We start from the raw sequence: 25,348 nt of genomic DNA, 5'->3' as shown, positions 1-25,348 counted from the left end.
ACTATATACTTAGGAGGTGATGGTTATGAGAATCGATTGGTTAGTTGTGATCCGATGAATTTATCTAACTGGAAAAGGTATTTAAACGAAATTTATAAGTTCGTTCAGGGGTTTACTATACTTGGCTAAATCAGGTTTCACTAGAGGTTCTTTAGAATTATGACAGAAACAGCTAAGGCTATGGGACTAGTTTATTATGTCTAAATTATGCCAGTTCTTCTTCAGTCTGGTTTGCCTTTCTTACGGGATGGAAAATCTAGATATTTCTAACTGAAAAACCCTTATAAAGGTTCTTCGTGTCCTAGATGGGGTTTTGAACATAGATCCTTCCAATCCATGGGCTCCTCGATCCCAACTAACTTATAAAGGCTTTTCCCCCCACTGAAGGGCATAATAAAAGATAGTGAAGAACAAAGTTAGAAAAAATACACAAAATCTATATTTTACTGTTAGATCTTTGTCTGTGGGATTGGTTTTCCTTTCAGTTCAGAAATTTTCTTTTGACAAATCTATTTGGTAATAGTTACATGTATCGTAAAAGTAAATAAAAAAAGAGGAGAATTTGAAAATTCGTGTATACTGTTACCGTTGACACTCTAGATGGATTCAAATCTCCTGATGGAAGGCCGAAGTAATAAAAAACTTAGCCTTTACGCGTCCTACGGGGTAGAAACATCCGTAGGACGCGTAAGGGCTAAGTATTCTTTATGCATCATGGGTTTTATTTCACATTTATATAATCTGTTGTGTTAATGCAAGCTGGAATGTTGTGTAAATAGTCCAGGCACATGTTGTTATATATACATGGCAGTTTCGTATCGAAATAATAAAAAAAAGCAGAACAGAATTGCGTAGCATATCTAGGGTTTGTGAAAAATACTTATGTGAACCCCCAATATATAAATTTTGATGCACTAATTATAAAAATAGGCGTTTAGTAAGTCATTCGAATGCGAATTGAGATCCACACATAAGAAAGTGAGTACTCTTGAAATTCGATGGTCGGAGAATATCACCGGGCTATTTCCTTCTCACCCAATGCATACCCCTTCCTTCTACTAAATGTTATGAGATGTCGTGACGTATGAGGTGATTCACGGCAATGTGCTATTCAGCCCTTTATTTAGTGGAAAATTTTGAATGAAGCTTTTCCATAAACACTACTACATCGTTAAACGAAGATATTGGTTTCGAGGTTTAACGTGTGTAACTTGTCTATCAGATTCAATTAAGGAAGAAAAAAAAATATTAGAAAATCTTAAAACGCCTCCCTGAGGCTCAGAAAAACCTGTCATTACGCTTTTCAAAGTCTTTATTGCAAAGCTGTGTCAATTAGTTTTCCATTCTGTGCCCTAAAGGTGGAGGCTGAATAACGACTTCATGGTAGATTCTTACTGCATTTAATGCCAAAAAAAAGAAAGAAAGAAAAGAACTGTGTTTCTTAAGTTAACATTATCACTAATTATGTTCAATAAAATAATAATATATTGTTTAAATTATGCACTTAACTTGAAATATATTTACTCATTTATTGGCCGCTAGGAGTTAAAAAACCAAATGCCTATTTTTTAATGCTCTTCTAAGAAACAGTCATTATGCAATGTGAAAAAGAGGTGCGATACCTTGCGGCTATTAGAAATGAATGAATGGTGTTTAGGTGCGTTTCAATAAAATTACTTGGCTGAAGAACCCACCATAATGATGTATTTCACCGTTTATGACCTCATCGTTACTTGCTTGTAGTATGAAGTGACCTGACTGAGAAAAGCAACCATGGCCCCATCTATGGTCTATATTGACTTAGTATTTTGTAGTCGTAGCTCGCCCTAATGACAATTTTTTTTTTCCACTGATGACAATAAGCGTTGGGTACTGAATCTCTTTTTATAATATTTTTTTTTAACTTTCTATTTTCCGATAGATGAATAGAGGTATTAATATTATGTTTTGGGATTGATAAACTTAATTATCCATTTCCTAAGACAACGGAATACATCGTTGTTTTCTTAAAATTAGTCGAGTGAATATATGACTCAATAATTATCAGTGTTAAATCAAAATACAACCACAGTTGCATTCATTGGAGAACAACACGGATCCTTTGTTAGGAAATACCGGAATTAATTTCATCAAGGAAGGAAGGAAGGTCATAAGCGTGCTTAAAAAGAGAAATGGTTTAATTTTTTTTTCCCTCAAAAATGGCACGTTATTTAGTCTTAAACTGATATAACATATTTTTATTCTTAAAAAAAACAGAAAAATTCCTGAGAACACAAGCGCGTGGATTATTATGTCAATTACGTGGCTTTAGTTTTAGAATAAATCTAGACATTTGTTCTCTGCCACCAACAGCGCCTCCAATAATGCAGTCGAAACGACAATGCAATGTACCACCTTTAGTTAGAGAAGATCTGGGTTCGATGCTTGTCATTAAGGGAGTAACAGATCCCTGAAATGAATCTTTTTCCGGTTGAAGAGTTCGTCTCATATGGAGACAGCAAGCTATTAAATCCCTGATAAGTTGTGCCACAGACAGACAGACAAACTGACTCGAGAATATGCGGTAAACAATAGCTGTAAATATTGGAAAAAAAAAGTAAAAAAGTACAGTGCAAAGTCAAGCGAAATATCGTAGAATCTTTTGCAGTAATTCTGTATATTGAAGTATTATTCATAGAGTTGTTTAGCATAACCATACAGCAAGTGTATACATCTCACTGTTTGATGTCTTATTGCAGAGTTTCACACTTTTTTTTTGCTTATTTCGCTAAATTATACAGCAGATGAACCATTTCATGTAAATAAAATGTTACAAATTCATCTTTTTGCTTAACTATTAACCATGTTCCTCGATGGGGAAGATGAAAATTTTCAGTAAACATCTGTGATGCTGCCTTGTGACAACTGAGGAATTAAAAACACCATGAATATGAACACTCCACATCTCTTCCTTTACTAAACAGATTCAACTTCTACCAAAAGAATTTATTTAACATTCAACTTGAAAAAAAAAAAAAAAATCTCGCTCGCTTTGGCAGAGACAGTTAACCATTCATTTAGCTATTTAGTACATTTAATAAGCATTAGGAGTTGCAATTTCAGTCTATTTGTACTTCATTAAATCTGTGAGATTAGTCTTTCAAATTCTACCTAAATAATACATCGCACAGGCCATTCATAAATGACTGATCACCAATATCACTGCACTCTTTGTTTCTAGAAATTAAATCTAAATCTATAAAGCAGTTTCAGCTATTTTTTTGTAAAATAAATTGAATAAATTCTATTTTTCCTAATGTATTGCATCGTCAACTTATTTTCTCGGAACATTTCTATATCCAGTCCAGGGTTGTAGAAAGGTTCTTTCTTTCTTTTCAGCAGCCTATGAATCATCAACACCATGGACAACACCCCTCCTGCAGCCAACAATTAGGAATGGGTGATCCAAATGTCATGAATTCGGTGAATTCTACTCCTTCTCCTTCTATGGGAATGATGGAAGGAGGACCATCCCAATATCCACCTCAGGATATGTATATGATGGGAGGAGGCGCCACGGGGCAAATGATGCCCCCTCAGTCCATGCATCTTCCGTAAGTATGATTTAAAAATGATCTTTTGTTTTATTTTTTACCAATGCGAATTTTTCTCCTTTCTAAAATAGTGAATAAATTCGTTAATGTTATCTTCTGAATTACTTGAAAGATTCAGCTAATAAATGATGAATCTCGTCTAAGACACGAAGTTATTTTAAGAGCTTTATTAACTTGTGATTTTATATTACAATATATGTCAACTGACAACTAATTTTATGATATTTACATGTATTTGAAAGCGTTGCGATATCTCAATGTCTCATCTTGCTGCTGAGTTTGGATCTTTAGTGCGAACACATGGGTTCAAATACCGTTAAATAGGAGGAACTGCTTAAGATTTTTCAAACTGGTACTGAGGGAACAGAGGACTTTTTTTTTTAATCTTGGAAAGCAAATTAATTGGCTGAGAACTTAAACACAAAATAGCGACCAGAACTAACTAAATGTCTCACTTTGTGTTAATAGGCCGTTTTTATTATGTTTATTACGTGACACCTCCAAGGAGTCTAAAGACTCAAGGGAGGACACCTACTCTACAACTCTCCGTCTACACCACTCAATCCACCAACTACACAGAACCGCTATCTTCTGCTCACCACCACTAATATGTTTATCTGTAAATTGCGTGTTCTCAAGGCCGATTTGCCTTTTATATCCTTCAGCCTGTGCTCCGTAGCCGACTTGTGTATCGACGACACCCTTTGGTTCGAAACCAAATTATATATATATGAATCTGATTTCAGAACACAATTACTCAAGGTGAAAGAAGACTCCTGTTACAACATATTGATTTCATGAAAGCGAAATATTTTCTATTGCTTACGTCATTGATTACAAAGTTCTGAGAGGGTAAAAACGAGGCAAATAAGAAAATATTGACTTAAAATAATGCGCAATAACTAAAGGCCTGATAATACTGCATAATAATTGAATTGAATTTCGTGAATTAAATTATACACTAAATCAAATACTTCATTGTGTCATTAGTTGAATCCTCTGTTTTAGACGATTCCATTTTAACGTTATATTACTGCCGGTCGAGTTGGCCAAGTAGATAGTTCTTCTGCTCTTTGTAACCTACACGGTGGGAAGTTCGGATCCCCCTGTGGCATGGATGCTTGCGATCGTCTTAAGATGAATTTCATCGTCCAGTGTGACACCATTGCCCTGCTTATTAGAGGCCTGAAGTGGCTTGAAAACAGTTCCATCTGTGGTTTCCAAACTATGTAAAAAAAAAAAAATGAATAATATAAAACAAACGGTGACTAAATAAATATAAATCCATAGCATACCCTCGGTATAAATGTATCATAGTTTTACAACCTTTCTTGGATGGCAGTCACATAAACAAACAAAAAAAAAATGGTAGTTCCGAAAGGAGCAAATCTTATCTCTCTCTCTCTCTCAACAACAACAAAAAGTCTCTTCTCCCTCTCCATCTGTTCTGATGATCAAATTGTTTCTTCCATGCGTGACCACGTAAAGGAAGGTTTTTCTTAAATAAGTAAACATATGGTAAAGTTTAAGAAAGGACAATTTTCTGTAGACTCCAGCATTAAAGGACAGACTTTTTTTTTTTTTTTTTTAAATCGCAATCGTCGAACTATTCTATATATTTTTTGAACTTGAAGCTTTTATGGATAAAACATTCCTACCGTTTGTATAGTTGTAAGCTGTTCTGGTGAAAGGATTTTTTCTATATTTCATAAACCAAAATCTTTTCGATTTGATAAACCAAAATAAATCACGTCTTGGTTTAAAGACTGCGTTTTGTTAAGAAAACATCAATCCCATGAAAGAATGTTCAGTTAGAAATTTTGGTCAGTTATAGGTTAGATATTTAGTCAGTTACGTTACAGGTAGTTAGAAAAAAAAACTTGTAAATGTTACTTTTTACCTATTAAATAAAATACGGAGGCTAATTTTTGCCAAAGAAAAGCAGCGGAACGAACGAATGAATAAAGAAAGGTGGGAGAAAAATCATTCTGGGAGTTTGTAACTCAACTACCCATGTGTTGGATGATTGTTGAACATGTCATAACAAATTAAGAGTACGGTGGAGGAATTACAGACCTCAATTCTAATAAAAATGATCTTGGAAATATCTATAGAAGACGCTTGTAGTTGAAAATGAACGCATCAGCGGATGTTAAGACCGAATCGCTAAGAGGCATGTTATTAATCGACTTATTTTTTTCTGAATTGAGTCTACAATTTAGGAAGCTTCACCGCAAATTGGAGAACATAAACAGGATTTTATGAATTTTATCAAGTTCGGTGGTAAGGTTGTCGAACTGAAATACGAGATTGAATTTTACTAACAACAAGGTGTACCTAAGTTATCAAATTTGGTGTTAGTAAAGGATACTGATCTCCAGACAAGGAGATGGACTGGAGATCAGTATTTACGGTTGCAGAAGTTCATTGATCTGTGTGATAATTTGTCAAAAGTCAAAAAAGAAGACTTGTGGATTAAATCTTGAAGTCACTTGAAGAAAGAAAGAAGCAGATAATAGCGCGTACATTCGGACATGGATAAAAATTCCTTCGTTATTGCTACATTGCATCTTACCAGAGAGAAAACTGGTAACCGAATGATAAAATGCAGAATACGAACCATAAGATAACTTGAATGTTATGCTGCATTCAGTTCTAAAGACAGCAACGATTCGAATGTTTTCGAACTTTATCATATTGTTTGTTGTGATGGTCAATCCATACGAGCCATCCTTCATTAGTTGAGAGGTATCCAACTGTTGTAGAAATTGATATCTATATAGGATTATGTTAAAAATAATATTTACATGAACTTCTAAATGCTATATTGTAACATTGAAAATAATTAGAAGTTGGGAATGGCAATTCTGATAATTTCATTGATTATTTTCTAGTGTACATTCGTATGGCATCCCAACGACGTATTCCAATGCCCCTCTTCACCCCCAACAACAGATGGACCATCATCAGCAACAACTACAGCACCATCAGTTGACCGTCTTACATCCTCCACAGACCCATATGCAAATGGCCCCTCATCACCCTTCCGCTAATCCCTCTCAACAACTTCCTCTTCCAGCGACCGCAATGGGTACGCATTCTACTTTGCTAACAACAGCCAGTCAACCCCCGATGGGTCTTCACGTACGGATGAATGGTCAGCATGGTCCTAGTTCAATAGGTAGTTCGCCACCGGGATCTAACCAGACGTCCCCTGGTTTAGAAACTAGCGAAGATAGTGATGACAGTACACCCCTCTCCCAGGTGAGTACACGGCTGTGTTATCGTTGATATTTTCTTTTTACAGTCATCTATGGTAATAGTTTCCATTAATTTTAGATGATGTAGAACCTTAAATAGGACGATTCAGAAGGCAGTGGCGTAAATAATTGACGATGCTTTTCTCTAGATGGAATCTATCTCTATGAATTATCTTAATGGACTTTTGCAAATAGCGTTCTTAGCTGTGCCTATAATAAATAATGTGACACACGACGTATTGCGATATCTTGAAACTGCAAGCAATATTGTGATAATGGAAGCCATTATATCGAATAACAAGGAACTTGCGAATGCCTTTTAATGAGCATTCTCACGTTGTTATGGAAACGCCATAAAATGACAATTCCCTAACGTAGTGAACTGGTACTTGGATTAGTTTCCTTCTGGGTATTGGTAATAGAATCTGGGAGAAATTCCCTCCTTCGTTTGTTCTCTTCGCAATAGTCATAAAATATATATATAAAAAAAAAAAACTAGCGGTGTCTTTGTATTGAAATAATTCTTGCTTTTTATGTGAAATTGGAATTCGCTATAAATATTAAAAATATTCTTGGTGAATGTGTGCTATTCGGACTCCCTCGGCTGTCACCAGGGAGAAACTGAAATTTTTAGGAGTGATGGGAAGAAGATCCTGTTTAGAAAAAAAAAAAATAAATAAACCCTCACTAAAATTCAGATTAACCAAGATAAATTTTTTTCCCCAACTGATGGCCAGCAAGCTATACGATATCATAACGGAGATGGCAGGATTTCCCCTCCGATTTTTTCCCCTTATCCCACAAAACAGGCAGATCAGCTGGATCGTTTGTTTCGAGATCGCACTTATAATTAATACACGAAGATAAATCCCTTTTTTTAGTTTAGTGTTTATATAAACCAGGACCACTACCGCAATGAAGGAATATCTCTGCGCATTGAAACCAAAAATATGACAAAATAAAAAACAAGATTTGATTCCTTGATGTCATGTCATGTCTTTTAAGTTATGTATCATAAAGATAATCCGGGGGGAATACCCCCCCTCATATTGTGAAAAAAAGTTTCCACATATTGTGGAAAAAAGCTTAAGAAGTAATCCCACGCAAGAAGCAACTCCTATGATTCAAACCAGTGAGTTCAGGGACTATCTCCATCCCATTCATGGTTGCTATCACTTTCAGAAAGTTAATTTGTCAAAGCAAACGTCATTTGCCTGCTTCATGAGAATGCACATGTATAGAAAAGTAGAATGAATATTGAAACCGAATGAATTTTGGAACTGAAAGACAAAAGGATAATTGAATAGGAGTTTGAACCACCGTTGGCAGAGTTATTCAATTTATTCAGGATTATCAAGAGTTGTTCCAATGCACCATTCTGAAGTAGCATATACAAGGAAAACCTATGCTCAAGGTGGCTGAAGTTCTGTAACAGTATTTTATTGAAAATAATGATTTGCTTATCTGGATATTAGAAAAATACAGAATTATTTTAACAATGTAGAATCTTAACATAAGTTATATACAGTGTATATATATCAGATGTAATTTTGATTCCTCTACATATGATCAACACCCCTATACTGAGTGAACAGGTAACATCAGTCTTCAGAGCAGTTTGAACTGAGTCGGGATGTTACAGTAGTGGAAAGAAACAGGAATGATCCTTATCCCATGTTAAGGTTGCGCTTAACACTAGAAATTGTCTCAGTGATCATTTTGACAGTTTCGAATTTTAAGTTGCTCCGTTTTTCCTCCATGGATAGCTACATTCACGACATTTTATGAAAGGATTGTATAAACATACGATAAAAAATAAATTATGATTATTTTAAAATTGTGCTATATCCTTAAAACTACCACACCGGTCAAAGTGACAGAGCGACAGTTGACTGCTTAGACAAAATAAGTTTGTATGTTTTAAGCTCAGGTTGCTATTCGCTTTGTAACCTGAGCATAGAATCTACATCTAGTGGCGTTCGCCTAGAAACTGCTCAGAAAAAAGGAGAAAGAAGTGAAATGGAAAGGGAATTTTTTTTTGCCATTGGCAGTAAAGAATTTCCAAAACGTTGCAATTTGGAAATCTCATATTGTCGGTAATTATTTTTCTAGAAGAACAGTACAACAAAACGTACCTTCATGAAATCGAGGAGTTGCTCATGCAAAACGAAATCTGCATCCTGATTCGATAAGAGCTTTTTTTTTTTTTTTTTTTTTTTTTTAAGGGATTTATCTGTAGATGATTTAATGTTTAAATACACATAAAACATTGTGCTAAAACTAAAATTGAAGCACGCAAATAACTTGAAAACAATGGAGTATCCCTCTCAAAGAGTTAGATACGTTTATTGCCATGCTTTTCGCTGAGCTTATGGAGCAAAAATTTAGATGTGGATAGTTTGTAGTCTATTAACTCGGGGTTCCGCCTTTTTTTTTTTTTCCTCGAGAAAGAATAGTTTTAAAAGCGTATTTGGAAGATGATAAATTTGCTTTGGTTTCTGAACTATGAAAGAAAATGTATTTTATAGTAGAATTTTTTATACACTAGAAGAAAATATTACTATTGAAGCAACTGTTCTCCGTGATGGAAATTTCTTCAGTATATGATTAATAAGCCCAATAAGCTTGGAATAAATTTTGTTTGCTGTTGATACAAATTCCATTCTCTATCGAGAATCAGCAGCGGTGAAGCTTATCCACGGACTCCCAGAAAACTAGAACCAGCTGTACATATCTCCTCTACAATTACTCTATCAACATGACCTTTGACTGCAAGACACAAGATGGCTAGACATCAAATTTGGTTAAATGTTTTATATTAAACTTTACCTTTTGGCGTGCTATTCGTTAAAGTTGTTTCCGATTATACATGACAAAGAGCTCTCTTTGTCATGTATAATCGAATGATTATGAAAAATATGTTTTTAGAAATATTTTCTGCTATTTAAAATGTTAAATCATAGCTTCACTATAAAGGTGGTATGCATGACGTCATTTCCGTGTAAAACTATCACCCAAACCTTTGTTATAGATATAGAAATATATGACATCACTGTTTATTTATATTTATATCGCACAGCAACACAGCACTAAATAGCTAGGTGGCGTGGCTAACAGTGGAATGAAAACACGTGCGTTATTGTTATGTAATCTAATGTTTTTTAACAGGCGTTTTATAATTACTTTATTTGGTGTAGATTTATGTACATTACTGGTATTAAAATAAAGCAAGATAGAAATTTATAATTCATAACTCAAGCCATTTTTCTGCCTATTTTCTTATTCACATTAAAGTAAACATCACAAAATGACTGTTTAAAATGTAATACTAAATAAAATTTTACGTTACGATAAAACAAATCATAGCTAAGAAGATTAAAGTTATAATTGATTTCTCCCGAGTATACTGTTTTTTTTTTCTTTCTTGTAACTATGCAAATAGCTTTTAGTACATTGAGAAATGTTTACCAACAAATTGAAATTCTCAATTATTAAATCTTGAATAGAAAGAAAGAAAAAAAAAAGAAGAAAAACAACATTAAAATTGTAGGTTTAGAAAAATGTATTTCAGCATTTGCAGACTTCGTTAAAAGTCTGCAAGCATTCATTTCTCTTTGCATTCCATCAAATTTCTATTTGTCCACGGAACGAAAACCGAGTTAGAATGCCATACTATTTTGTTTATAACTCTTCTCTCCCCCCCCCCTCTCTCTCTCTCCTTCCCATTTCCATCCTATATTTCTGCAAAAGACTCGAAACCACAGGGTGTAATACTTTAAACAATAAATGTTTCATGTATAGCGCGATAGACGGGAAATAGCAAATAGTCTCTCACTGCTATTGGAGTTTGGACGAGAAAACAAATGCACTGTCAATAATGCATTTTGATCATAAAAGTAATTACAGGTACTCCGTTTAAAATATTCAAAAGTCTTTGCCTTCATACCTGTAATGCATCCATCATGTGAGCACGCACACATACACATATACAAAAACATGAAGATCGATACGAAGAACTTTCGCTAAGAGGATCAACGTAGGTTTTTGTATTCAAGTAGTAATACATTCTGAAATTGCATACGATATGAACCCTAACAAATACGTTCGTCCCATGTTTACCAATGGAATCTTATATGACTTTAATGCAAAAAAAAAAAAAAAAGAGGAAAAAAAAAAACCGTAGTACATTCGGCACTTTTTATATTTCTCTTGAAAATGAATATGTGAATACTTTGCTGGTAGGGATGGCTTCCAAGGGGGGAAAGAAAGAGAGCTACTAAAGAGTAGATGCAAGACTGTTTGTTGCTGTTGTCTGGCTTTTTCCTTGCCTACCTTTAGCTGTACTGAGCCGTAGGGGATAGAAAAAGACTAAAACTTATCACTCTCTAACAGATGCTACTCTCCCATTACGCTTCTTATGTGGGGGGAGTAAGAAAGGGAGGTTTGGTTGAATTTTTCAAGTCGTCTTTGTCCGGGAATGTCGAACTTCCTATCCAATGCTTGATGCTACTTTTATACCACCTCGTTTGTTTGGAAAATGAAATGTTACACTCCATGGAATTCTTTATACCTTATTCCGGCCGTATTTTATTCAGATTCCGTGGTACTCCAGTATTATGCAACCGAAATAAAGAGAGGTATTGTATAATAAACGGAAAAATATACCGAGAGAAATGGAGTTTTAGAGGCCAAAAAAAAAAAAAAAAGAAATACAGAGAGAGAGAGAGAGAAGGAAGAAACATACAACAGTGTAATGAATAAAATAATGGTCTTTCGGGGCGGACGTGCATATGAAAATATGAGAATAAAGTATGAAGAAAATCGATACATACCCTCTCTCTCTCTCTCTCTCTTTCGCTCGCTCTCTCTCTCTGTCTTCTAACTGTACGTAAGAAATCAAGCTACAGGCCTATGTTGACGCCACACAATAGAATTCTTGGCGTTATTGGACTTTCATCTGCACGTATGGAGTTCGAACAATTTTTTTTTCGTTTTTTTTTTTTTTTTTTTTTTTTTTCTTATTCACATCCTTTTCCTCCTGTTTGGTAGAAAGCAGATGAGCTTTCGCTTTGACTCCATTTGCAAACGTTCTGTGTCTGATGAGATTCTTTGGCGGGGATCAGCGGCTATGAATGCACGAAAATAACTGTTGTCTCAAGAGTTGTATGTGCCATTAAGATGAGCTCCTAGCAGGCCTCACGAATCAACCCTCTCACCAGCGTTTCATTACTTCAGCTGTTAGATCTGTGATTTCCCCAGAGACTTGGGGATGTTGTGCAGGCCTGAGCTACATCATTTCTACTGTCAGAAACAGACGCAAATACCATATTAGAGGTTGTAAAGAAGAAATATAAGCTACATCATCCCATGAGCTAACCTTCGGGTTTTGTTGGCCTGTAGAGTCATGTTTCTTTACTTTGGATGCTATGTTTGATGGGCAGGGTTGTTTACCTTTATTTAGCCTTACTATATGTCTTCTTGGTTCAAGCGAATAGCGGGGGCTATGGTTCTCTGTGGACTTCTTCCCCCTTCTTTTATTTCCCTCCTTTTCTATCTTCTGTTCCTTACTTTATGTGTAAATGGCAAATTATTGTAAGAAAATAGCCAAGTGGATGAACTTTCAGACAAAAGAAATTGCACATTGGAAGGATGACTTACGATAAAATGAGATATTATTCTCAAGCAGAATTGATTGTGTTAAAAAGAGTGTCACTTTTTTATTTAGATTGTTACATTTCAGACTTCATATTTTTCCATTAGGATCCAGTAAAATGTTTGATGTTTTTATGTATTTATTATTATTTGTTTTTAAATTTTCAAATAGTGTTTTATGATTGCAGATATTTGTAATAGCATTTCATTCATTCACAATGGAAACAAGTTAAATCAAACCTTCTGTTATTACTGTAGTTCTATAAATTGTTACTAGATGGCACAATAATCACTTACTGACTTCTATGCATGGAACATTAACACCTGTTCATGACAATGAGGTTTAATAACATTAAACTTGATCTTAATGGGATAAGTTGATCACTGAATGTCAGACAGGCGAATATGCCGGTTATTTGTATTTAATACTGGCGGCTAACTTGGCTCTTGAAAATGACCTAATAAAACCCATCACGACGTTGCTCGGAACACCGCAACTATATCGGTAAAAAATAAATAGGAAATGGTTAAACAGGAATAATGACCTTAAGCTAAAAGGACACAAATTACGATTTTACTGAAGCAATCCATCACAAAACTGTACGACAAATTCAAGAAGTTGGCTTCGATCTTTAGCTTCTTTTGATATCTGTGTGCTTCTTATATGTTATCTCTGTATACTGTAGTAGTTTCTTTTTATATCACTCCAGAAGATGACAGTTAGATAAATAATTGTCAAAGCGTGTCTCGTTTAGTCTTCACATTAAAGTTATTTATTGCGTGATTAAATTTTATTCAGTCAAGGCCTAACAAGGTTCTTCAACTGACACAGGATTTGAACTTATTTTTTCTCCTACAGGGGAAGATTAAGGATATCTATCAGCTACAAAAATCCTTTGAATTTTTTATTGACGGTCTCGTATAAGTATTTCAGTAGAACTTCCTCTACTGTTTATAAATATTTCTCTATATTTCACGCTATTAAAACAACTTATTTTATTTTATTTTAATTATATTACATAAACCGACTTTTAGAACACACGCAGACATTCATATACACTTTTAGCTCCCCCCCCCCATACTAATTTTAAATATTTCTTTTCTAAACTTTGTTCATGAAGTGAGGGGGGGGGGAATTTACTATAGGAATAAACTATGTCTCTAATCGGCTATTATTTTTGATATTACTTAGTCTGCGAAAGATTTCAGAGCCTCCATATGATGCCCTTTGGCTGCAAAAAGAACTGTCTGAATCTCGTTCCAATACGAGAGAATCCCTTCATAATTATGGGTTGAGAAGCGCCAGATAAGTTATCTGGTCTCATAACCCCCCCCCCCCCCCCAGTAACTCGGATTTTTTCTCCTCCTGCAGACCAGCCCAACAGTGCATAAACCTTGTAGAAAATCGTACTTAAAAATGTCAGAAAAACTGAATATTGTATGCTAGGAAGCATAGACTAACTCAAAGTCAACCACATGTACCCATCTTAGATGACAGTTTTACAATAAACACGATTCATTTATTGAAGTTTGTTTCAAATAGCGAAATTGCCGTAAGCAACACGATCATATGCTTTGATATATAATTTATTCTCGAGACTCAAATCATCAAGTCAGCGAATATGAAATATTAATAAGCGCGACAAAAAAAAATTAAAACCTGAAGATGTCTGTCTTCCTAAGTTGCTGCTTCCGTTGTGTTTCTGATGAGTGCAACTATTTCAGACGTGTTGCATTTGAGTTGAACTTACGTCATAAATATTATTTTGAATTCGAGCTTTTTTTATTATTAGAAAATAGAAATAGCAATAGATTGGGTGTCTTCCGGGTTTCCTTTCAAATAATTTAAATAGGGAACTAGTTTATTTTGAGTGGCCTATGTTTGTTAGGGCAGTTTGTGGCCCAAATATATTCATACTTTGCTTTATTTTTCAATGCAAAGTTTCTCAGATCATAACTAACAAATTCATCTCCCCCCCCAGACACAGCGTTAGGGGGTAATGGAGTTAAATAACAAAGTTATTATTTTTCCAAAACTATAAATATTATTTATATTTCTCAAATTTATGAAACGGCGATTTGAACTAATTTTGTTATATAAAAACTGAGTTGGATTGATGCTAGGAACTCACAATTTATATCACTTAATGAACACACTAATTCCCGTAATTACCATAATTCCCATTGGAGTCATTTACTAATTATGGTTTTGGATTCCAGGTTATATATTCTACTGTAAATGGAAATCTGAACTGAAATATTGGTTAAAATTAAATAACATTTACGAATAAATATCACAGAGACACGTAATGTACGCATTTGTGTGAATTTAAGTTATTTGGACATTATTTTTCTCTGAGCACAGATTTACACTGTCAAAAGGTGTGTGTGTGGGGGGGATGGCACGAATTTTTAGTTTCGTAAAGACCGTTATAAGGCGTATTCAATAGTATATGGTTATTGAAAAATGAATAAATGCTAAATGCAACATCGTTTCTTAAAATCGTGCTAGTCATTAAATACTAAAGATTAATATCTCAATATGGTACTGTTTTTTTAATATGATTACAGATTGTTGGTGGCATTAAAAGACCTTCGCCCGAGCCTGTGGATACCACAGTTAACGTAGCTGGGAAGGTTGCAACAAAGAAGCCTAAGGTGCAGAAAAAGAAAAAGAAAAGAGATCCAAATGAACCACAAAAGTAAGATTTTTTCTCTATTTATGTCTCCAAAGTAATAACAATCATTTTGCCTTTTCATAAGTAAATTTTCATTTGTCATCCACGGTGAACACACCTGAGTCTTTCTAGTTCGCTATGAAGTCGTATGGAAGTCATAATTATACAGATTAGAGAGAATATCTTAATCATGCATTAACGTAGTAATTCTTTATAGGATAAGAGTAGAGAATATTTTAGTGATGTATTGTAATAACTCATTTTCTAAATTGAATTATGTAATTGCCTAAAATGAATTAGTAATTCACTTTCTCAAATGAATACGTAATTCATTTTCTTAAATAAATTACTAAAATATAAGAATAAACTGAATTTCGTATTAAATTAAATATCTTCCTCAGAATTTTGTAGAGGGCGTGTTGGGTTACTGCCAATCTGGGATAGAGAGAGAGATGGGACGTTAAAATAATATGAAAATTAGTTAAAATTGGGAACAATGATGAAAGTTATAATTATTTTGTGTAGAACAGTTGTTCTTCTTAGAGGTCATCCTTCAAACTTTTTTTTTTTTTCCGGACCTTTTGAACTCCCATGTCTCAGTGTCACTGAACTGTAGACTCCCCTCTCATATCTGTCACAAATAAAAAAAAAAAACGCAAATATTATTTAATTTATTATATATTGAAATACTAATATATATATTTAACCTGGATAATTATAGTTACTTTTACTTACTTTTCCATATTTTGAAATTGACTTTGGTAATAATTGAATATAAAATGATAACTGAATTGTTTGGGTTCACCAATTTTTCTTAGCAAATCGAAAATTATTTTTAAGATTTTTAAAAATGTTGTTCTTTTAATACAAAAAAAATCTAAATTCTCTAAAATAAATGTTTTGGCTTTTGCTGCATACTAAATTTAGGATTGGCCTTTTCACTGTCACATTTTACAAAAAACCTACTATCAAAAAAAAAAAAAAAAAGTGGTAGTAGGGCTTAAAAGATGACCCCCTAAAATAATGGAGGTTATCTATGTATGCTAATTCAAAATGAAAAATCAATTAAGCAATTTCCATACATTTAAGTCTACAATGGTTGTACTGTATAATTAATTTCTATTCGATAATAAAATAAGGGAAACAATATTTTTGAAAGGTAAGATATATTTCGAAATTTATTTATGTATTTATTTATTTGGGCTACCATCAGAGGAAAGATTCTATAGTATCTAAAGAACACGTATTGGCATAGCAGACTATAGAGGCAGAAATTTGCCACCCTATTAATATCAAAAACTAGATTTATGAAACGCTAAGTCATTAGCAGTGACAGATCATTCATTCTAAAATGAAAGACTGGTTCCCATCTTCCTTAATTGAAGACAGGATGGGATAGAACATAAGCCTGGAAATATCAAATGCATCAAGTATTGAGATATCACTGCAGTGAAACCTCAATGCAAGACGTACACAAGACTAAGTTTTCATTTCTTACAGCAGTTTTAGAAAGTCCTGTTTACATTAGCAAAAAAGTGTCAATTATTTTATTTTGCAAGGAAATCTGAAAAGGTTTGACTATGTTATTGCTTGGTTTCTGCAGTCTCGCTATACATTATGAAGAGCATCAGCAGTCAAGATTATGTGTGAATCAGCTGTTGGAGTCCCTCTTGTACAAGTTACCGAAATCGTGGTAATGATAACAGCAGATAGTTTTACAATGTTTTAGCCATTCTTTTGGTGCTTTGTAAAGTATACTTGAATCCAAAATTTAAAAATAATTGTTGGATAAAATTGTAAAACGATTAAAGACATTTGCACTTTCTGTATCTAATCCGATATTTATGATTGTCTGTGTATGTTACAACATTCAAGATGCTAGTAATTTAATTGGCCCCATTCCCCACCCCCAAAAAAATAAATCACCCAGAAATGAATGCTAAAAATTATGATTTGTAGGTTCTTACCAAAACTTAATTATAATGGCGTTTGCTTGTTAAATCTTCATCATCCTACTGCGGTTTATCTGTTTTTTTTTTTTTTTTACACATTCCATTATTTAAACATTCTACAAGAACTGCTTACAAAAAATTACCGCAAAGTCTTCTGTAATGAATTATTCCTCAAGCCAAGCTCTAATTAATATTGAAATATTAATATATATTTTTTAACCTGGATAATTATAGTTACTTTTACCCAAGTCTCCATATTTTGAAATTGACGTTGGTAATAATTGAATATAAATAAATACCAGCTCTGTTGCCATGTGCTTTCCAGTCTTGGAAATCATTTTCATTGTATTCCCCTTTTTTCATTAAATAATTTTACGACTAACAAATGATTTTATTTATTCCATTATATTAATATAAGAACAAATGAATAATTTTAGCTAAGGGTATATTATGATACACAAAGAAGATTAATGCATAAAAAATAATATATTGAGTATTATCTTAAAAATATAACTGCAAGAGTATTTGTAATTTATGTAATTTAATAAATATTAACTTGGGCATGTTTTTCAACACAAAGTTTTTTTTAATGTACATAACCAGGATGGTAATTGTTAGTAAAATTAATTATAACATTCCAAAAACAACATGTTTGTTTTATTTGTGTGTAAAACTTTTGCTATAATTCATTTGAATGACAGTGGTTATTAAAATTTATAAAAGACAGTCATTTGCACTAATTTTATTATACAAGTATAATAAGATTAGCGCAAAAACTCGTATAAAAACCCATCTTTAGTGGTATGTATGCAACTCGCAATTTATACTTAATGAGAAAAAAGGTAAAGGAATTAAGCAGATTGGCAATTACATATTAATATATAGCAGAATAGAAAAACTTGAAAGAGAAGTAAAGGAGTTGGGATAATGATGTATAAAGATCTAAGAGAACAAGTACAAGAGTATAATTATATATCAAGCAGAATACTACTACATGTGAAAGTAAAAAAAGAGAAAAAAAATTATTAAATATTATTATTGCATGTAGGTTCAGAGGAAGGGAAACCAAAAACTAGAAATAGAAGAATTTTATGAAGATCTATAAAATGTAATAGAAAAGAAAAAAAAAGAAAAGCTTAGTAAAAAGTAAAGGAAAGAAAAAAGAAGATAAAAAGCTTAGCAAAAGAAAACTATTTCACAGTAATGCAGTTTTGTGTAAATATAAGTGAAAAAGATCAAAGCGAACATGGCGGACGGCCAGATGTTTTCGTAATGTGTGTGTGTGAGAGAGAGAAAGAGCTGTATGGAAAGACATTATTCCATGACTGAATTAACTCCGTCAGTTAATTCAACATTCTTAGATGTTTTTCCTTATTTTGTCACTAGCAATAGCCGCCTCAAGGCTCACAACATAACCATGTTCGTCCTCCCATATCCTTCCTGACTCCACACCCACTCACGGCATCATCTACATCTCTGCCACTCTTCCCATCGTTGCTTAGATTTTTTCTTTACTGATCAACTTTCTACTTCACAGATCTTACCACCTTCTTATTAAATCTGCCTTTGTCTTATCCGCACTCTACGATGCATAATATTCCACTGCCCTTCTCCGCTTTGTCCAGTCATTCCCAATTCTGTTCGTGACGTCACCCCAAATTTTTCAATTCTCTTACAGAATCGAACATGGGCACTTAAATCAGTTTTTCAACCAATAGTCCGTTCATCAAATTTAACCGAAGTACCATCCACGTTTCTTTACTCTGAAGGTCAGCATTATGTCTTAGACCTAACAGTCCTTAACCTTTGGCCTCTAGCATTTCACTCTACATTCTCAGCTTATTTATATATTCTGCGCACCGGTCAATCATTGCCACGCGATGGTATTTCGTTTTGTGTATTACATTGCGAACAAACAGAAGCTTACTTCCGATCCCCTAATGCAGATAGACCTAACGTTACAAGAAATATCTTAGTTTCTCCCTAAATACTTCTCACACTAGTTATAGCCCCCTCGTACATATACATATCCTCCTCAATTGTGTTAATATATTTGCGAAGCTATTTTTATAGAATATTCACCAAATTGCGTTCCTAAGAACTTCGTCATATTATTTCTCTATGTAATTAAAAACCAAATACAAATCTTTTTTGCTTTCTCTAAATGGTATCTTACAACCATCGCATGTGCACTCGTGTCCAATGTTTCAAAATTCCCTGTCCTTATACTTATCTTCTGGGCTTAACCCTACCCGTCCACAATTATGATATAACTGTGGGGGGTACCGTTGCAGCTTGTTACCTACGCTGGGGATACTCTAATATTTTCTTCAAGACTCATGGGTTGAAAAAGTTGGTTGTCACCTGTCACTTTCTGATCCGGGTTTGGATTCGCATTGGAGGAGTTAAAGCATACCCTTTAATAACGAATATTATCCAAGGTTGAACTTCGTGTTCAGTTCATTTATTTCGATTTCTATTTATTCAGTTATTTATTTTTGTTTATTTCTGTATTACACTATTTATAAACAGGTTTAATTTTAATTTCCCAGCACTTTATGCTGCGCAGATCACGGTTATGCCAAAATTCTGGCATAACCGTGATCTAATTGAACGAACTGAGTGGATAAAAATCAGCAAGTAGTCTAATTATGCGCCTTCAAGTTTCTAGATTACTACTCTCAAGCGAATATCGTTATTTATTTATTTTTTTCTCCCTAACCTGAAACGGGATTTTATTTCTCGTAAAACAAGCAAACCGGCTAGGGAACACACACGTTTGGCACATTTCTCTCATGGCATTTATGTTAACTTGATGTTAACAACCAGTAATTCAATCCGTCTATGGTAGTAAAATAAACCACAATTTTTCGTTCGTCCCCACCCCATTCACACTCGCTTTAGATAGACGTCTTTGAGCTTCAGATGGACTTGGTCATGTTCTTTCAGAGTTCCAGTGGATAAAAAGCTAAACGGCTATTAGTTCCAGTGGATGCTATTAATACTGTTATTCGGTCCACTAAACTTCCTCCCCTCCCACGGGATCTACTTCCAAATCAATTTAGCACTGAGGTTTGTTTACCCTGGAGCATAGCTCTTGGCAGTATACATTTAATCTCCAAACGTTTCAATAAACATAATCCTCCAGATATCCTTTGGTATTTTGGCTGTTTTTTTAACTCGCAGTCACAATATAAGCATTATTCACATTCTTATCGAAATAGCTTTTAAAATTTATACTTAATGAGACAAAGAAATAAAAAAAGGTAAAGGAATTAAGCAGATTGGCAATTACATATTAATATATAGCAGAATAGAAAAACTTGAAAGAGAAGTAAAGGAGTTCGAATTAGTTATACGCAATATCTGCGATATAATTTGAAATATTTAGATTTGAATCTAGCAGGAATTATCAGCTAGGATTTGTAGCGCTTAATACTTATTATACACTACAAAAAAATTAGCGGTAATTCCTGCTAAATTCAAATAGCAAATACTTTTACGACGAGCATAGGCCATCAAAATTTTCGTGAGATGAAATACGAAAATACTGGTCATAGAGGTCAAAAGTTTATTCCAAATTGATTCTTCTTCCTTTCCCAAACAAAAACTACTTCTGGAGGACAAAGAAAAGAACGCAGCCGTAGATTACAAAGTGATTGCTTTCTTATGCGCATATGAATGCTATCGGTCTTGGAATGTTGATATCGACAGCTGTGGATGAATGGAAATCTATATAGCAAAACTCGATACAGGAAGTTCGGATATACCGCGATCCGTGCTAATAAAAAAGGGGTTTCCGACACCTTTAAAATCATGAATTTCTGTGTCTGATGGTATACATCGAATCCCTTTTTGGAAAGAAAGGGATTTATTCTTATATTTATTAGGTTCCCTTCCAAAATTTTGTATAATGCTAAATAGTTTTTATATATATATTAGACTAGGGATATTCTAACGACGGTTTACGAACCTGGCTCGATGATTCCAGGCTAACGATTTTAATCTAGCACTGGAAAATAAGTCAAGAAATTGGTTTGAAATCAACTGTTTGTATAAAGTCAACCATCAAAGACAAGAGCGTGCGTGTACACATATTCATTCCCTTGCATTGCATGTTGCTGTTGAAATACTCATATTTACATACATCGGCCAGTGATTGAATTGTTTATTTATTAAAACCAGTTTATTTATTTTGTCTTCATCAATTTCTTATGCAATTGAACAATTCCAAATCTAGAAATAAAAATAGATCTTTACGGCTTGTTACAAATTGACAGATCATTTTTCACATCCCTGTAAAAAAAGTGACTCAAATGTATCACAAATAACATCGATCGGTAGAAAAATAACTAATGATGTCATATCCACATACAATTTTTGGACATGCAAGTAGCTCATTTTATCTCATAATTCGGTATATCAAACTGTGATTTATAAAGATCTTCTGCAGGTCATATTTACAATTGGATAGAAGTTGCCAATAATTAAAATATAATGAGCAGTAACATAAAAAAATAAATGACATACATATTGCATTGCATATAGCTAAAAAAAAAGACCCAAACCAATCATACAGAAGATCGTCCGTGTAAAACCGGATGTTACTCGAACGTCACCTTTGTTTATTTTTTTATTTTTTGATATTTATTTATTTTTGTATTTTGACTTTCATTCTTTTAAATTTGTTAGCGTTAATTTTCATTATAAAACCAAAAAGCGCTATCAACGTAACTAGAAAGCTCTGCAAAATCGATTATTGCTTCAAAATCCATGTGGTACGAGATTAAAATCTCCTCCGGTTATTTTAATCATATGACCACAGATACCAACCACTGGGTACGAGATTACTTTCATTGGACATTATTTTTGATTATTTCATCATACGCACTCTGTTGCATAGCGTGTTGCTAGTTGGTTAATACATTCGATACGCAAAGCATAATATACAGAATATTGTGTTGATCATTTTGATTTTTGGTTACTGTACAGGTAAAGGTAAAGTTTTGTGTATAGTGCTCATTATATTAGTATGTTTGTCGTCTCTTTCTGAATTAGTTTTTAGTACTTTTGTATAAAACCAATTTCTCGCCCAAGTATCGCCTTTATTAATAGAAAACCGTTTTTTTTTTTGCGTTATTTTCGCTGATTACAAACTTGTTGGTATTAATTTCATTTATTTGTTTTTTTCAATCGGAAATACTGTTTTCTTAAATTGATTTATTTGAATCAAAATCTTTTTGTCTTCGGCAAGAACAAAGAACGTAGAAACTGGAAGACTTTACTCTATGGTAATATACATTTTGTCGTTTTCAAAAGTTGTTTATTTTATTTATTATTCTTAAAATTATAAAACTGACAAATAAAGGATACTGCTTTAAGGTAAAAAACTGATGCGACGTTTCGTTAATCGAGAAGTGAATATTTGAAAAAAAAAATGTAGGAAAAACGACACCAGGTAGTTTTGCTAAGTATTGCATATAATTAAGCATGTCTACGTTAGATACAAATACCAAATTGTTATGCTTGAAATGTATATAATAAAAGCTGGTTTAGAATTAAACAGCCTTATTTCAAAACGCGTCATTTATTAATGTTCTTAATTTTGAGCTCAGGAAAGAGTGCTGTTTTACGTTAATTTCAGAGTTTTGGGAACATTTAAAACTTTCCACTTATAAAACATAACATAGGTTCGGTGGCATATACAAAGCATGACATCTATACTTGTACCACCTATCCATTTATTTTTACCTTAATATATTTTCTTTAATAAAACGCAGTTTTATATGTTGCATGTACGCATGCGTGTCCACTTTCTGGTATTCTTGTTCCGCGAAATGAGACTTAAAAATGGAGGACGAATGTGGCTTAGGCAGAATATCGCGTATTGCCAGATTAGATCGCGCCCTGAGGCAAACAATTAAACATCGCCCCTAATGGATTATAAGACAAAAATATAAGAAAATTTCCAACTGCTATTTTGTTCTTATTACAAGAAAACATTAATGCAAAACGATTACATAATACTATTAACTAAATATTTGCTCTGCGGGAATATCGCACAATAAAACTGTTCATAAGCTTTTCTAAATTTAAATTATAACTATATCCGCCTCTGTCGATATAGTTGCTAGACTAACCAATCTTTCTTGGGTCCTTGCTGTTCGCAAATAATTTTTAATTCAGTTTAAGCTTAGAAAAACTTCTTTACGCACTTGCTACAATAACAGGAATTGTTAGCGTAGCGACGGCGCCTACCGCAAAATGGCTGAACGAGCGCCCTTATTAAGCCGCGCCGTGAGGCAGGCTGCCTCTATGCTACACCCTGTCGACGGTACTGTATGTCAAGTATCTAATTTTATAATAGTAAATGCGTTCGCGCTTTCCTGACATGAGTCCTCGGATTCGATCTGTTTCCTAAGTAAAAATAACTATTCCGTAGAAATCGATGATTTTTTTTAATGATTCGACTAATCAAACACATCAACGAAAAAGGTTTGGTACTGACAGGAAAACAAGGGTTACGCAATATCGTGGGGCAGATGGGAATTTGTAATGAAGGTTTGCAAGTGTTTTTGTTAAATAAATGTTTATATTAATAACTGGAGTAGGATGTGCAAAGCTGTTAAAATAACCCTTATATAATACGACATGCATTAGATCAGAGTTTGTGAAATACTGTCACATCCTTTCCAGATTTGGTCCTGCTTTCTCGATGCTCTGTTTGCATACAGAAACTTATATAGGATGATATATGTAAAGACGTGTCGAAAACATCTGCTAGAAACAACCAGGAGTAAAAGAACATTTATTGTTCTTTCACTGCTCATTATTTCTACCTGATGTATTCCTTAGTTCCTCTTAGTGTGGGTACGAATTTCTCCGACATACGTAGAAAATGTTATTTGTTTCCAAATTAGATTGGACATTATCTACAAATAAATTAAAAAAAAAAAGACACAAACAAGCGATGAAGATTTAAATAAATATGGCATTCAGTTTGAATTTATTTATTTTTATTTTATTTTTCAATTCATGAACTATTGTTGCTGTACAGAGTTTTAAGTTTCGTTGAATTTTTTTTTTCCAGGGGATTTTCATAAAAATGCTATTGAAATCATTTAGTTTTAGTTTTCTTGAACATAATTTTTTTTAATTTTTGCGATGTAATAATATAATTTTCTAAAAATTTAGAAATGCATGGGAACAATTCCCCCCCCCCCCCATTACACTGATTTATTGGATTAACAATTCTTGGTAAAATTAATAAACAAAGTCAAAAATATTATCACAAGTCTGTCCCTCCCCTCCAAAAATCTTTAAATTGAAGGAAGATCAAATATAATTAAGTAATTACGGTGTATTGTTCATCAGGGAAAAAGAAAGAAAGTGATCGCTACCTGGCAACGTACGAGTTCTTGCCTACACATACGCTATTTGAATTTTCAGATGGTTGATGCCTTCGTTACAAAAATAATCAGATGTTCTTAATGGTCCTCCGATCTGAAATATCACTTTTTTTTCTTTTTTTTTGCTTTAAAAGCACGGTGGAGCTAGTTTGTGCAGTTATAAGTGAGATCCTCACTTTCGTAAATCCACCTGTTTGTTAACTAATGCTAGCGAATGACTTCTCAGCCATTTAGCTATAGTGGGGAACCATATAAACTTAAGCGGTATTCTTCTAGTTTACTAGGAATCTATCGAGACTTAAAACTTGAACGTAATGATTCCTTAATAATAATAATAAGGCGAAGTTTTATTTAAACAAAATCTAACTCAACTACTAGACAAAAACGATAGTGCAATATTCAAAATCATCCTAATCTCACTTCTCCCATAGCCAGAATACCAATGTGGTTGTCTCTCTAGACAGGCAGATCGATGAAGAATAACTCCAAAAATTGTTTCCCCTTGCTTACAGTTTGTCGCAATCCGGCAGTGCCTCTCTCTCTCTCTCGCAACCCACCTAAAGTAATTTATGGAGAATTCCCATTCGATATATCGATATCAAATTCAAATTTTAAATTCGATATCGATACTCGATTTTAATATCGTTCTGAAAAGTCTTTGATTTTTTTTCTTCTTTTTTTTTGGAAGTGAGGGACAGGTTGAACTATAAGAACCTCTGATCTATTCATCTTGGATAGTCTCACCAGACGGAGTTTTGGAACTGCTTCTTGTACCAGGAGAGCATCTTTCAATTTCTTCCAACT

At 33.6% G+C, this 25,348-nt stretch overlaps 1 protein-coding gene across 7 annotated transcripts in view; it reads left to right on the top strand.

Annotated features, from left to right (window-relative positions):
* Positions 1-25,348, top strand: part of LOC150110258 (thymocyte selection-associated high mobility group box protein TOX-like) — a 279,484-nt gene that overhangs the window by 167,087 nt on the left and 87,049 nt on the right. For 5 of the 7 annotated variants that reach the window (XM_090398662.1, XM_090398654.1, XM_090398707.1 and 2 more), the window contains exons 4-6: positions 3,343-3,593; positions 6,488-6,857; positions 15,077-15,207. In XM_090398662.1, the coding sequence (XP_090254788.1) occupies positions 3,343-3,593; positions 6,488-6,857; positions 15,077-15,207 (752 nt within the window). The remainder of the gene's footprint in view (positions 1-3,342; positions 3,594-6,487; positions 6,858-15,076; positions 15,208-25,348) is intronic. The other 2 variants (XM_090398680.1, XM_090398671.1) reach the window with 2 other exon arrangements.

The sequence above is a fragment of the Typopeltis vanoorti genome, chromosome 1 (genome assembly GCF_054136105.1).
Source record: "Typopeltis vanoorti isolate ZY-2024b chromosome 1, IOZ_Tvanoo_1.0, whole genome shotgun sequence".
NCBI classification, from domain to species: domain Eukaryota; kingdom Metazoa; phylum Arthropoda; class Arachnida; order Uropygi; family Thelyphonidae; genus Typopeltis; species Typopeltis vanoorti.
This window is presented reverse-complemented; position numbering and strand designations above follow the sequence as displayed.